At 45.3% G+C, this 14,220-nt stretch overlaps 1 protein-coding gene across 2 annotated transcripts in view; it reads left to right on the forward strand.

Annotated features, from left to right (window-relative positions):
• The window catches only part of fndc3ba (fibronectin type III domain containing 3Ba), a 70,889-nt gene extending 58,702 nt beyond the window's left edge, over positions 1-12,187 (forward strand). For both annotated transcript variants that reach the window (XM_076157868.1, XM_076157869.1), the window contains exons 24-27: positions 1,175-1,399; positions 5,012-5,178; positions 6,361-6,488; positions 7,570-12,187. In XM_076157868.1, coding sequence (XP_076013983.1) covers positions 1,175-1,399; positions 5,012-5,178; positions 6,361-6,488; positions 7,570-7,881 — 832 coding nt within the window. In that variant the 3' untranslated portion in view covers positions 7,882-12,187. The remainder of the gene's footprint in view (positions 1-1,174; positions 1,400-5,011; positions 5,179-6,360; positions 6,489-7,569) is intronic.
• The last annotated feature ends 2,033 nt before the right edge of the window (positions 12,188-14,220 follow it).

Genomic DNA, 14,220 nt, shown 5'->3' on the forward strand with positions numbered 1-14,220 from the left:
CAGTGGTTTCCTCCCTGGGCCGTGTCTCTTCCTTACAGAACCTCCACAGATAATCAAAGGGCGTTGAACACTGCATGTTAACATAAATTACATTAGCTAATCCTTAACACCCACATGGATGCATTGTGAAGTAAATAATAAAATAAAACCTAATTCTACTCACATGTTGGCCGCTTGACTGTCACATATTATGGTAAGCATACAGTGAGCGAGTTTCCCCCGTATCTTAATTAAAAAATGGCATTTGTAATAGCCTTTCTGTCTCTCCCTCTTAAGCTTCCTCAGTATCTCTGTCCTCTTATACCTAAACAGAGTGTATAGTGTCATTAAAAGGATGAATGCTGCCCTTTCTCCTCTGTGTTTACTCAGCTGCATGGTTTTATACTGCAAAAAGGTTACAGTTACACAGAATATCAGTAATTAAATGTCAAATGGTAGATTCATACTAACAGAGGGCCTCTGATGCTAATAAGCTCATCTGACATTGACAGAACGGGGGAGGGGGGTGGGGGAGGGGGGTTGAAAGAGGGATGGGTGATTCTTGGAAGGAAGACAGCAGGGGAGTTCGAAAAACAAAGCACTGTCTTGTGACTCCTTGGTAATTAACAGGAGCTGCTTGTGTGTGTGTGTGTGTGTGTGTGTGTGTGAGTGAGCTTGTGTGTGTGCATTCGTTTACAGATATGGTTCGTCTCCCCTTTTATAAATAACATGCACACCTTTTTTTAATGCTTGGTGCCACAAAGTGCTGTTAATTAACTCCAGACGGATTTATTGGGACACAAAAGGTAATGGAGTGAAAGCAGAAAGAAATTGTGTTTCTGCTGCTTGAGATCTCTGGCAGTGGTAATGCGCCGTGCTGCACCTTTAAGGCTGAACATTGTCTGAGCGCATCCAAATTCAACTTGTTGAATTGTAATGCTGATGTAACAGGGATCAGAGAAACGTTGGAAATTTGCCGCTAATCATCGCATCAGCCTCGCCGGGGAAAATAACCCTGACATTTGGCCGGCAGGTGCATGAACACACAAGGTTGCGCCAGTACTTAGGAGCGTTGCGTCCTTACCGTACATATACAGAACACACACACACACGCACTCTCCGTAATAGCCATATTCTATCTAACTATATCATCAGTGTTACAATTACGTAATGTGCCTCTCCGCTTTCCCCCCAGCGTAAAGATCCAGGCGGTGAATGCCATCGGCTCGAGTCCCTTGAGTCCGCCGCTGCTGGCAAGGACACGCCCCCTCCCTCCGCCCCCGCCCCCCCTGGAGTGCTCGGCGGCCGGCCCCCAGAGCCTGAAGCTGAAGTGGGGCGAGAACGCCGGAAACACACACACACGGGCCCTGCTCGCCGACGACATGGTCTACACACTACAGATGGAGGACAAGAACCACAGGTACGGTGCACAAAAGCACCTCACACACGTTGTCTGTCTCTGAAAGATTTGACATCGACCCATGGACCCTTTATGGAACATCAGTTCTGAAGGGCGAGTGAATCTGTTATCTTCCACTCAGAGGGCATGGAGCTCTATTCTAAGACTTTTCAATACAGCGTATATACAGAAAGTCAGGACCCAGAAAGTCAATATGTACACACACACACACACACACACACACACACACACACACACACACACACACACACACACACACACACACACACACACACACACACACACAAACACGGGGGAAGGACAGAACATGAGCATCCCGAGCGAGGGGAGAGAGGAGCGTGTGCGCATAACCAGATGTACCAGGGAGCAGTCACGTTGGGGGCATCTGGAGCCAGCCGCGATACAGCCTCCGACAATCAGCCCTCCATTTATCCGGCCGCTCAGACCGCAGTGACAGAGGGAGAGCAAGAACGTAGCTCGTAGTCAGTCGCACAGAGCTAAAAGAGGGTCTGTGTGATGTCTGAGCGAAACGGCCCAGGCAGAACCAAGGAGGGAGTGAGAGAAGAAGAAGTAGGAATCAGATAAGAAGGGAAAAGCTTTGAAAAAGACGCTTTTTTAAAATACAAATGTCGGCTCCTCTGCCCACCTGTCAGATTTTCTGTCTCGCTCCCCTCCTCTGTCCTCCCAACACTCGGGTTGGGCGGCCATCAGCGTTTGAATCAAGAATTGGCCGGGATCAGGTTGGCACCCGGATATGTTTGGCACCCCTGGAATGGTGCAAAGTGCAACAGGCAGCAGATGGAGCCCTAAACACCAGGCTGTGATCTGTTAAACTCACTCACTCACTCACTCACTCACTCACTCACTCACTCACTCACTCACTCACTCACTCACTCACTCACTCACTCACTCACTCACTCACTCACTCACTCACACACACACACACACACACGCGCGCACACAGGCACAGGCACTCACTCACACGCACACAAACCTGACAACCAAATCAAAACCGCTTTCAAAGCTCACTGAGTTTTATTTACTCTTTCCCCCTAATGGCCACTCGTCACTTATTGACCTTAACGACCTCAATGTTGCTTATGTTGTGTCTAAGATTGTTACTCACTCATTTTACATATGACATAAAATGAATATTGAACTTCCAGTAGATGTTTAGTATTCTCGCCTTGACTGGCTTCTCTCAGAGGAGAAGAGCTTATTTCTGTCTTATTATTGAAGAGGTTACAGTTGAAATGTAAGAGTTCTGTCAAAAAGTTCATATTTTGCAGTAAATTTGCAGCTTGAGCCCTCATCCAGAAAAGATTTGACATACAATATTTCCCTGTCATCTATCCAACTCCACCATTTGTCCATAATTATAATGTCCACATTTCTCTTAATTGTCCCTTAATGAGGATATTTGCTTCCACCCTTATTTCATTCCATCAAATTGCCTTTACTTGGGATTCATCACTCGCAACTACTGCTGGTTATGAAGGAGTGTTTATGTGCATGAGCAGTGCATTAGCCTTTGTTTTAACAGTGTGTGTGTATCTATCTATGTGGTGGCGGCGGAGTGTGAACTGATGAATAAATTGTGCTGGTCACCTTCCTGCCCTCCTCCTACATGCCTCCTCTTCCTCGTTTGCTCTCCCAACAAGCTCCATCAGAACAAATAACCTGGATTTATTTCTTTTAAATTAAAAGTTGAAAATGGCCCTGGCAACCTGATGCACCACAGATGGGGATAATGCAACAGGGGAGATAACTATCATGATCATAATTCGCAATTGAAGGAAACCAGAAGAGGCTCTGCAAATCTGTCAACAAATGCTTCAAATTGCCAAATGTCAAATCTAATCTCTGAGATTTCCCCGTGTCTGGTGTCGTTTTAAACAGAACGACATTCAGATTTTTCGACTTTGGCTGCCCACGTCCGCCGCTCAATCTAATTAATTTTCTCCTTAGACAAGGTGACCTTGCATCTAGAGGACCCCCTGAGAAATGACCACCACTCTCTCCTCCTCCGCTCTTTATTTTGCGGGCGTATTAAACAATAGAGAAAGCTGCTCTCTCATGGCTAGACTACTGAACACCCCTTCTTCCCCCTCTCCTTCTCTCTCCCTCCCTCTCTCTCTCTCTCTCTCTTCGCTCCTCCTGGCCCCACTTTTTATTCCTTCATTTTATCCATTCTTATCTCCCTGTATGCAGACCTGTCGCTCTTCCTCTCCTTCCCCCTCCTTCATTTTCACGCCTCTTATTCACTCTGCCGTTGCCCTTCAAAGCTTGTTAGATTGTTGTTTCTCACTCCATTTCATCTTCTTCTTCTTGTCCACATTTCCCGGAATGCCTTATAGCTGGGGTATCTAGAGTGTATGGGTGCCATGGCAACTCCAGGGGAACAGGCGAAGAAGGCTTCGTCCTCGTGACAAAGTGTTTTTAAAAAAACAACAACACATGGTTGCAGGTGAAAGGAGCAGGCACAGGGGCACCGAGTTCAGAATGTTCTCCATCTGTCTGGACATCTGTGCACCGTTTCACCCAATATCTGTCATCGCTCCTCTTAACTTCACTTCTTCCATGAATCATCAATGAGTCCATCCAATCATCACTTCCAACATCTCTTTGTGCATCAGTTTTCATCTTTTCTCCTTCCCCTCTCATCCTTTCGATCTATTAGGCTATAATTGCTCAGATAAATATCCGCAAATGTCTCCTTTTTCAAAATTGGTCCCCGGTGAGAAGCGGTCTTTCACTTACTCGCAGTACTTTGATAACTACAGCCACTCCATGCTAAATGTCGGTGTCAGCCGAGGTAACGTTCTGAATGTCCTCGAGTTATTTTAGTTACTTTTCCATCACATAATCGGCATATAAAGGACAAAAAATTGACCGTGAAGATGATCTGTCATTGCCAATGAGTAAGAACATCAATTGCGCTTGCAAATATAGTGAAAATCAGTGGATGGCAGCCGCCAGCGTACGAGTCCTTGTCTGACCCTCTTTGCTCCATGTGGTGGCTCGGCTGTTTGGCCCTGGACCAAGTGTGCCTGGCTCCATCTCATTAACTAAAGCTAGTATGTGCATATTGTTGATAATTGGTGCCGTGTGGCTTTCTTTAATAGTTTTGGTATTCTGCGATCTTCACTCCCCCTCCCTCTCTTCCGCGGCGTCCTCTCTCACTCAAACAGACATAACTTTTTGTGGAAAGAAGCTACCATAAATTGTCAAACATCACTCGCTCCTTCATTTGCCCGCTTATCATCTCTCCTTCACTCCATCAATCTGTCCGTCCAGCCAGCCAGCCATCCATCCCTCCTGTTTTTTGGTTCTTGTTTCTATCAGATTTGTTGCTGCGGCGTGTCGGCATCCGTCCTCTGCGTTCATACAATAAATCCAGCTGCTATCTTTATTTACTGTGCACTCATCTTTCTCTCCCGGTCCTCACCGGCCGTCCTCGTCTCTTTTCTAGGTCTCCACTCTCATTTTTCTCAAGCCTGTGCTGCCGCTGTAAACACTGAAGTTACAATATCTTCGCCTCTTTCACCCTTCCCCCTTACTTCCACCTCTCTGCGAGTCTTCATCACCGTCTCTTCTCTTCTCCCCGTGCAGGTTTGTGACAATCTATCGCGGCCCCAGCCACACCTACAAGGTCCAGCGGTTGATCGAATCCAGCAGCTACAACTTCAGAATACAGGCCATCAGCGACGCAGGGGAGGGTCCCTTCTCTGACACGCACACCTTTTGCACCACCAAGTCCGTACCCCCTGCTCTCAAAGGTAAGCTGCCTGGAAAAAGTCTGAGATGATATTCCAGATTTTAGCAGTCCAGCAACACACTGAAGGACCCTGCAGCTACAAGGAAGCACAAGTTAATGTCTGTTACTGATTGGCCATTAGAAACAACATGTTTATGTAGCCTCGTTTCATTATTGGTGGCGCTATGTGGCCTTTGCTGTAAACCGGGGCGCCGGTGGTTTATTACGGCCGTAAAAGTCACAGCAAAGAATCTCCTCTCAGGTGATTGACCCCGAGAGGACTGAGGGTAAGGCTGTGAGGCAGTAAATGTGAAGCACAGCATGGAATTATACACAATCAGGTAAACACAGGCCTGCAGGGTCAAAGAGGGCAGCAGAGTCTGTAGACTGCATACGGGACAGCAGTAAGTCAGTAGTATCTTCAAACTGCTCCAATACACAACAATAATGAAATAGAATACAACTTAATTTCATTCAAAGGCCTTTTTGTAACAGTTGAAAATGACCTCAGCTGCGAATTGACGAGCAAAGATTCATTCATTCATCACGGTTCCCTCCTTGTCCGCTAACCTTCATCTGTGATCGCACCAAACTGGCAACCTCGACTCAGTTGGGACATTTTCTACCAGCACCAGATCAGTCAATCAGTTCTCATCCTGCATCGTTGCTACAAAAGAAGAAGGATCCGGCTGTGTGAAGTGGTTATTAAACACGCGTCTTCCCCTTAACAACCCAATCGATCTGCACATTGAAACCTGCCCGCTGTCGTTAGTACGTCTGTGCAGCTTCTCCCGATCGAATATCAGACAGCAGTTAATCGACGCAGACAAATGGTGCCGACAGAGAGCATTAGATGCCTGCAGGGAGGTGGATGTCAATATTTCCTCATGAGGCGGTCATAAAAAAGTAACTGTCACTCGGCCTCCCTGGAAGTGGTTTATGTATTGGCGGGTTGAGGTGAGTAGGAACATCCGCAAGTGCAGTAAATGATCATGAAGCGAACGCCTACCGAAGTGCCTCACAGCAAGTTCACACAGGGGGTTTACTATAAATATCTTGTCGTCACTTTGTGTCTCTTCTGGATTTGCGAGAGGCATTACAGTCATCGTCACAGGGGCCTGCGTTCCAAAACGAGTTTGATATCAGATCGCTTCCGAGAATGAATTCCCGTCTTGATTGTAATCGTCTCCCATAATGTCAACAGCTCCCAGAGTGCACCAGCTGGAGGGGAACGTATGCGAGATCACATGGGAGACCATCCCGCCAATGAGAGGAGACCCCGTCAGCTACGCGCTGCAGGTGCTGGTGGGACGTGAGTCCGAGTACAAACAGGTTTGTAACACACACACACAAACGACACACACACACGCGTGCACACACACACACACACACACACAGGTGCAAAGGTTACATGAGTACAGTGCAGAGAGGGTCAGAGTTATTTATAATGTGAGACTCAAAGGAAGTCAATATATACTGATTTGGAATGTATTAAAGAAAGCACACACACACACACACACACACACACACACACACACACACACACAGAGGGACAGTCTGTGTGCAATGTCTCCTTATTGAATGGAATTGATGGGACTTTCAACTGAACTACCACATGGACACAACCTATATTTCTGAAGTTATTGGCTGTGGATGGAGGTTTGAAGTGTGAGATCTGGCAGGAGGAAGAAGACAATAACTGTGGAACCAAAACTGAAGAACTGAAGTGAAAGAACTGCTGGTGCTGACAATAGGACCAAACCTCAGCAGTGTGTCTTTGTGTCTGTCTGTGTGTGTGTGTGTGTGTGAGTGCCAGCGTGTTTGCTTTTGATGGGTGTTACAATAGACGTCAGCGGCTCTGCTTTTCAGATGCACGAGTGTGTTTTCCTGACTACTTAATTGCCTCTTTATGTATGAATATACTGTGTTTGCGTTCCTGCCTGTTTGTCTCTTCTGTGTGAAGACGTGTATGTGTGTGTGCGTGTGTGTGTGTGTGTAATAATGAGGAAAGGAAGACTTCCTTCATATGCTTGTGTACTTTCATTATTCTTTTTTTGTTTGATATTATATTTAAAACACATGAATGAGTCTAAGTAGCTACAACTACTCACACATGCTTCATACAGGTGCTCACAATTTCTCTCTAAATGCTCACATGATGATGATGACAGGAAGTGATGACAATGGTGCACCTGTGTGTAAACAAGCCATCTTCACCATAGTTAAGGTAGCCTGACTGCACAGCGTTCAGTCCAATTTCACTGTTATGTTCAGATTTAAGTGCATTTGAGGCAGGAAGTCTTTTTTTCTTCAAACATAATCAGATTGAAATTGAATTGAAGATAGTAGACGGATCAATTGTCCAGTGGATTTAAATCTAAAACCGTATTTCGCTGTTTCTGTGTTTGTGCAGGTTTTTAAGGGAGAGGAGGGCGTATTCCAGATTACCGGTCTCCAGGGCAACACAGACTACCGCTTCCGCGTGGGCGCCTGCCGCCGTTGCCAGGACACCTGCCAGGAACTGTGCGGGCCGCTGAGTCCCTCGTCCTTGTTCACGCTGCGTCGCCAGGAGGCGTCGTCCTCCGGCGAGCTGTGCGCCGTGGAGACGGGCAAGGGGGCGGGGCTGATCTCCAGCGACGAGCGCTTTGCGGCACTGATCGTGTGCGTCTTCGCGGGCTTCTCCATCCTCATCGCCTGCCTGCTGCAGTACTTCTTCATGAAGTGAGGGAATTTAAAAACGATAGGATAGAAAGAGAAAGCAGAATCACAGAGAAACTTTAAAAGAAGTCTATGAAAGAACCGAATGAAATCAAAGCAAACACTTGAGATGTGCTTCTAAGGCGATGTATGTTGTTTGTTTTTTTTAGTCCGAGTATCGATCCAGGCTTTTGCCGCCTTTGTCCCGTTGTCCCCTCGCCTTCACTCAGTTTGGTCTCACTTCTCTCTTTTTCATTGTTCTCTTCGTATCCATGTCCGTCAACCGTTAGTCGAGGGTTTCTGTCGAGGGAAGCCTCGTCTTTGCGTACCTCGGTCGGGAAAGAAAACTGATAATCAAGCCTTAAAATAGCTGTGAGCAAAGCAGTTGCTCCTCTGACTGACTTGCATGTTTTTCATTTTGTATCTTTTTCAAACATATTCGATTAGAGAACGTGTATATTTCTTGACAGTCATTGCCTTACAGTCTTTGCTTTTCCAATGTTTAATTTGCTTCTTTTTTTGTTTTGTTTTGTTGCTGCAGTCTGTATCCATTCAGCCATATTCCAATGTAGGCCTTCAAAGCTTTAGCCATTCATACCTTAATAGTCAATATCTTACTTCTTATTAGGCTGTAGGTCGATCCATGCATCCACATCCAGACGTATACACGTACACACACACAGTCACACACGCACACACGCACACATGCATGCAGTGACAATGAGAAAGAAACATTTCCTCGAAGAAGTCCAATCGCGCGTCATCCTCAGCTTTTAACATTCAATCATTCACTTATTCAGCTACCAAAGTGATGCAATCCATGTGTGGTGTAAGATGCTGCTATCCTGTGATTTTATTATATCTAAGAAAGAATGGAAAACCAGTAATCTAATATATATACACACAATATATAGATTATAACAAAATATCTATGATGCTATAGAAGTGATGTAATAGATGATGGCAATGTAAGGTCTGAAGTATAGTGCAAAAGGGGGAGGAGTCGACCAGGGGGGCGCTCGCACGCGGCAGATCTGAGGCGGGTCGATGTTGAAGGAGCCCTTTTAAAGAGCCACGTACGCGAGGCGGAGCTTCTGGAAGCGGGCCGGGCTTCTCAGGGAAACCCGGCCCTCCGTTCAGCTCGCTGTCCCGCTGGTCCGATTCCACCATCTTAAGTCCTGTTTCTCCAGGTCCCAGGTTTTAGCAGCGACGCGCCCGTGGCCTCATGTGACCCCCGAGGTGCTAAACAGCCCGCCGGCCCTCTTGAGAGTTGTGCACGTTAACCAGGAAAGCGTTTAGCCTTTAAAAGTGGGCCGGAGCTTTCCCCTCTCACATGATGCAGAGATGAGGCTGTACTTCCTCCTGCCAGCGACTCTGTGAATCCATATCCACATCTGAAGACTCTTCTCTCTTCTCCGCTCTTCCTTTAATTACCTGTAATTACCTTTTTGCTCTGGCCGCTTACCAACTCCTCCTCCTTCCATCCATTTTTCACTTTCTGCCCATGCATTTCTCTCCCCCCTCCTCCTCCTCCTTCTCTTCCTCACTTCTCTCCCCCTCTATTAAAGGTGCTTTATTGACATGTAATCAGAGCAGCGGCAAGTCTGTGGTCTGTCCTCAGACAGACGTGTTCTCTGGGGATTTGAACTAATGTTCGCTAACCAAACAAGCCTTTGACAGAACACAGTTAAACAGAACAGGGCTTGGTGACACATGTAACACCCCCCACCCCACCCCACACACACACACACACACACACACTCACACACACACCTCTCCCCGAGTCCCCTTCTACCTGAAAACAAAGCCAAGGTACACACCAATACACCCAGATGATCCAAAGAATTCACCCTGACCTGTTTGCTTCCTGTTTCCATGTGGGGTGGGGGTGGGGACGGGAGTGGGGGTGGGAGGCAGCAGCCCCACCTCTCCGCTCTGATTGGCAGCCTGTATCGTACCTCAGGGATAAGGCCTTACAGAGGGAAGATCTGATCTGATCTCATCCCTATCGCTGCTGCCGCCGCCGCCGCTGCCATCATCTTAGCCCATGTTTCTCATTTGTCCTCCCTCTTTCCGTCTGTCTTCTATTATTTCCCCCTTTTTGATGCTGTATCTTCTCTCTCTCTCTCTCTCTCTCTCTCTCTCTCTCCCCCCCCCCCCCCATGCTGTGCCTTGCCCCTGTGTGTGTCAGTAAGCAAAGTGGTTTACTAGCTCAAAGTACCTTTGCCAAAGTCGATGGGAAAGTTGAGGTAGAGTTCTTTTCTAGGTTTATTTATACTATATATTTGCATACAGTACTTTACATGCCAATTACAGTGCAATCTTCATTTATTTATTGTTTAAAGATTAAGAGACGAGTGTAGTTATATACTAATTTTTTCCTTGTAGCATGTTTTTTTTTTTCCTTTTTTTCAATTTTTTTTTTTTTTTCAATGGATGTATGTTAGATTGTGTGATTAAGGCCAGCATTCCTTATCTCAGTAACCCTTTAAGTATTTCTCTTACAGCTGTTGGGATCCTGTAGCTCATCAGTCCGTACATCGCAGTTATCATTGCCTTTCCAGTCATGTAACCGAATGCCTATGTATTTCTTATGTTTCATCTCCTGCTTTAGGCCGTGCACAGCCGGAGCAGCTCTTGTAACGCTTAGACAGACATGTAGCAAAAGCCGGGCCTTAGGGTCAGTCCGAGTCATCTGTAATGGGATAGAAATGTAGCTGCCTTCGGCTTTTTATCTGGTTAGTGTTATAATGAGGCTTCTGATACCTTTTACTGTTTGATTGCCAAAGTGCAGGTTTCTGGTGTCCACTCGCTGTCGCGTTTTTTCAGTCTAAAGGGTTCTGTGATGTTCCTCTGTAACGACACAGCATTACGATTATTATTATTGTTATTATTCTCAAAAGGAAAAAAAAAACACATTAACTTGATCTGTGATTATGCTTCTTTTCATATTATCTTTTTATTATTTTTGTAAAGCAAAATGTGCCATTTTTTTAATTTTAAATGTGTAGCCCCCTGTTTTCTGAGGAGAGTTTTAACAGCCTGATTTCACACTGAAAGGTAAAAAGGCAAAACAATCATACAATCGTTCCGGGCAGATGACGACAATAATAATGATGATGACGATTCCTTGTTCAGACTAGTGCTGGTATAGCAGTAGTGAGTATTTTGTATCCAGTATTTTGCTATGAGATGATATACAGAGATATCTATAGAGCTATAGAATGAGATGGTAAATACATTATGACTAACAGAGTTGAAGCACTTTTTTTTCTGCCGAGCATTAGTTCTGATGAGGTTAAATATGAGTGCAGAGGAGGCACGAGGGGCCGCTCACTCGCTTCCAAACACTACTGCCAACTGCCCTCTGTTACATTATTTGGCATTATTCTGCCGTTGGCATCACTGTGACGTTGGCATTACCGGGGGGTGGACGTGCTCACAGCGCGTCCGCCCGACCTGTTGCACGGTAGTCGACAGGTTGGCGCGTGAGATGTCTCGTCCTGAAACCCCCGGGAACCTACGCCCCACCCCCAACCCGACCGACCGCCCCATCCCCTCACTCTCCTTTCACCGTCGACGCCCCGCTGGGAGAGTTGAGATCGACCTTGTTATTTGTCCAAGGTCAGGCCAGTCGCATTAGCCTCGATTTGTCCAAGGTTAACCGCCGTTAACCAGAAGGCTGTGTGTTTGTGGGCAGGGTACTCCCTCTATGTTGTTGTTGTTATTGTTTTGTTTGTCAAATGCTGTTGAGTTCATAGACCCTGCCCCTCCCTCCTCTCCCCCCTCCCACCCAGCCACACACACACACACACACACACACACCCCGCAGGTCCTGCACATTTGGCGGGTACGTCGAGAATGAAAGACAATTAGTTATTTTGCCCAGCAGCCCCACGTCTGTGCCTTCTGATCAGTTATTGTTTTATTTTACAATTTTTATTTTACTTTTTTGGTTGTTTTGTACGTTTTCCAGAAAGTTTTTTGACTGAGAGATTGGCGATTTGACAAAACGTACAGATCCACAGGTATTTAACTATTTTTTAAAGCGAAAACAAAAAAAGAAACATATTTTTACCTCACGATTTAAAGAAACAAACATTCCAATGTTGTCATGGTCTACGAATTGAGAAAAAAAAAAAGAAATTCATGCATTTCTTCTTGTATTGTAAATGTTAGACAATTTCATATGCATTATATAAAAGAAACTGCCATATCAATTTTAATGTATAGATTTTTGCAAATACTACCCTATGTATGTAAGACGTAACTGTATCGGTAGCGTATATATAATATATTTATGCCCAATAAATGTTTTAATTTTTTCTGATTTAGACTGAGAGTGTTTGAGTTATTGCGTTTGGTGTTGTTCTTACATTAACATACACTTCTCCACACTCAGCTGTGTGTGTGTGTGTGTGTGTGTGTGTGTAACCATCTCTTGAAAGAATGTCGAAAGATGTCACCAGCTCGAATCACACACACTTTGCGGGGGATTGTCAGCGGAAAACCCTGCTACATGAATCACTCCAACTGTATTGATTTGGCACTTTTCACACAGAGATTGAACTGAAATGAGATTATTACAAAGAAATGAGTCACAAGTAACAGGCCACACGCTGTCATAAGCTCAGACTGCATCTCAAACCAATTGAGCAGCTCTGGGATGAAGCCACACAGGAGTTCTCCAAAACTGCCTGATGTCATTCTGGGAAACACGCGGAATAGCATTTGTATAGCACTTTGCCGCGAAATGTTTGTTGGTCGGTGGTGCCGGTGCATCCTCCCTCGCCTGCACACATGTCTCACTCAATCACCGAACCTCTCCTTTCTCACCTTTCACCTCAGCTATTTTCACAACACTATCATCCCTATTAGTGTGTCCCCATCCACATAATTGTAGTAGTAGTAGTGCACACCTTGTCCCTCTCAGGCTTTTGCTGTAGTCCTACCTGCTGGGAGGAGGGTGTGGTTGTCGTATTGATCGGGTGACTTGGGTAACCTCAGAGGTGACAGAGGCCTTTGAGCCTGGGCATGGCATGTGTACCTTACTGTCTTTCCTTCAGTCGAAGATTATAGAGGATCGCTTGGCGGTACAAACACGCCACTCTGCTAAGATTAAACACTCATTGTTCTGAAACACTCAGAGACGGACAAAAGAAATAAGGAGTGACTCTTCCTGCTGGGATTTCAGTTCTTTTACTTTTACATCACTTTTCATCATTGACAAGCAAACACAGGACCCAACATGAGATATTTACAAAAAAACGAAATATGAATTTATATCGGCTGCGTCTTTTAATAGGTATACATCTTGTTGATAAATAAATACTACAAGATGACAAGATGTCTGTATGTACAGTCAGAAACGTTCATCAAGGGAGTTTGATACAGGGATTTGGACTCCAGCTGGTTAGCATTGAATGTAAAGATTTACAAAGCATTTATTTACAGGTTAAGGCAAGCGTTTATAGACATTTCCCTTATCTGCTTGCCAAATTCATTCAAATGGTGACTGCTACAAAATCCCTTCATTGCACATGTAACACCTGGTGCATTTACTTATGCTTATTTATAGGAAAGTAAATGATTCATTGTGAGGCTGCTGGTTTTGAAAGGTGCTGTGGAACCTTAAGCCAGGTGGTTCAAAGTCCTTCTAAAAGTTTAAAATTCGATGTTACTCCAACAACAATCACATGGCTGCCTTCCTTTATTTTGGGTTTTATTTTAAAAAGCATCACAAGGCCTTAGTAGACGTGTAAGAAACTCTAACTGGGCTCCAAAACCATCATCTGGAGAACCATGCAGCGGCATCGGGAGAGGCTTGTACCCTGCTTGTCCCTACGAATAAGCAAGAAAGTAAGCGAGTAAAGCTTCTGCATTGCTCCTATTTGGGTCTCATAAAGATGGTTAACAGAAGGCTACAGCACCACATCTTTGACATTGGAACAACTTTGATCATCAGTGGAAGCTCCTGGTTTAAGGTTCTACAACCAGGAGGTGGAATGGTTTCAGGTATTGGAGATCAACCCCAACTCTGTCATCACAGTAGCAAAGGTTGGTGCCTCTGACATTTTCGCTTGAACACTTGTTTAACACTGTTTCAACACTGAGAATATTGGCCGTCTTCTGTAGGAACTCACTCGACGATACCTCCTCTTGCAAATCCACCGCAGAGCTCAATGGGACAGGGGTGTCTCGATTTAAACTTAAGAACTTTAGAACAATATTGGACGATTAGAAACAATTTGAGCAAGAAGTTAGTGTCAATCTCCACTCTTACACATATTGCAGGTTGTCTGCTCCTTTACCTGGATGGCAGGTGTTAAACTATGACATATGAGATACTGCTTCCCTCATGCAGCCA

The sequence above is a fragment of the Genypterus blacodes genome, unplaced genomic scaffold (assembly GCF_046128005.1).
Source record: "Genypterus blacodes isolate CSIRO-AG114 ecotype Tasmania unplaced genomic scaffold, CSIRO-AGI_Gbla_v1 ptg000073l_1, whole genome shotgun sequence".
Lineage (NCBI taxonomy): Eukaryota > Metazoa > Chordata > Actinopteri > Ophidiiformes > Ophidiidae > Genypterus > Genypterus blacodes.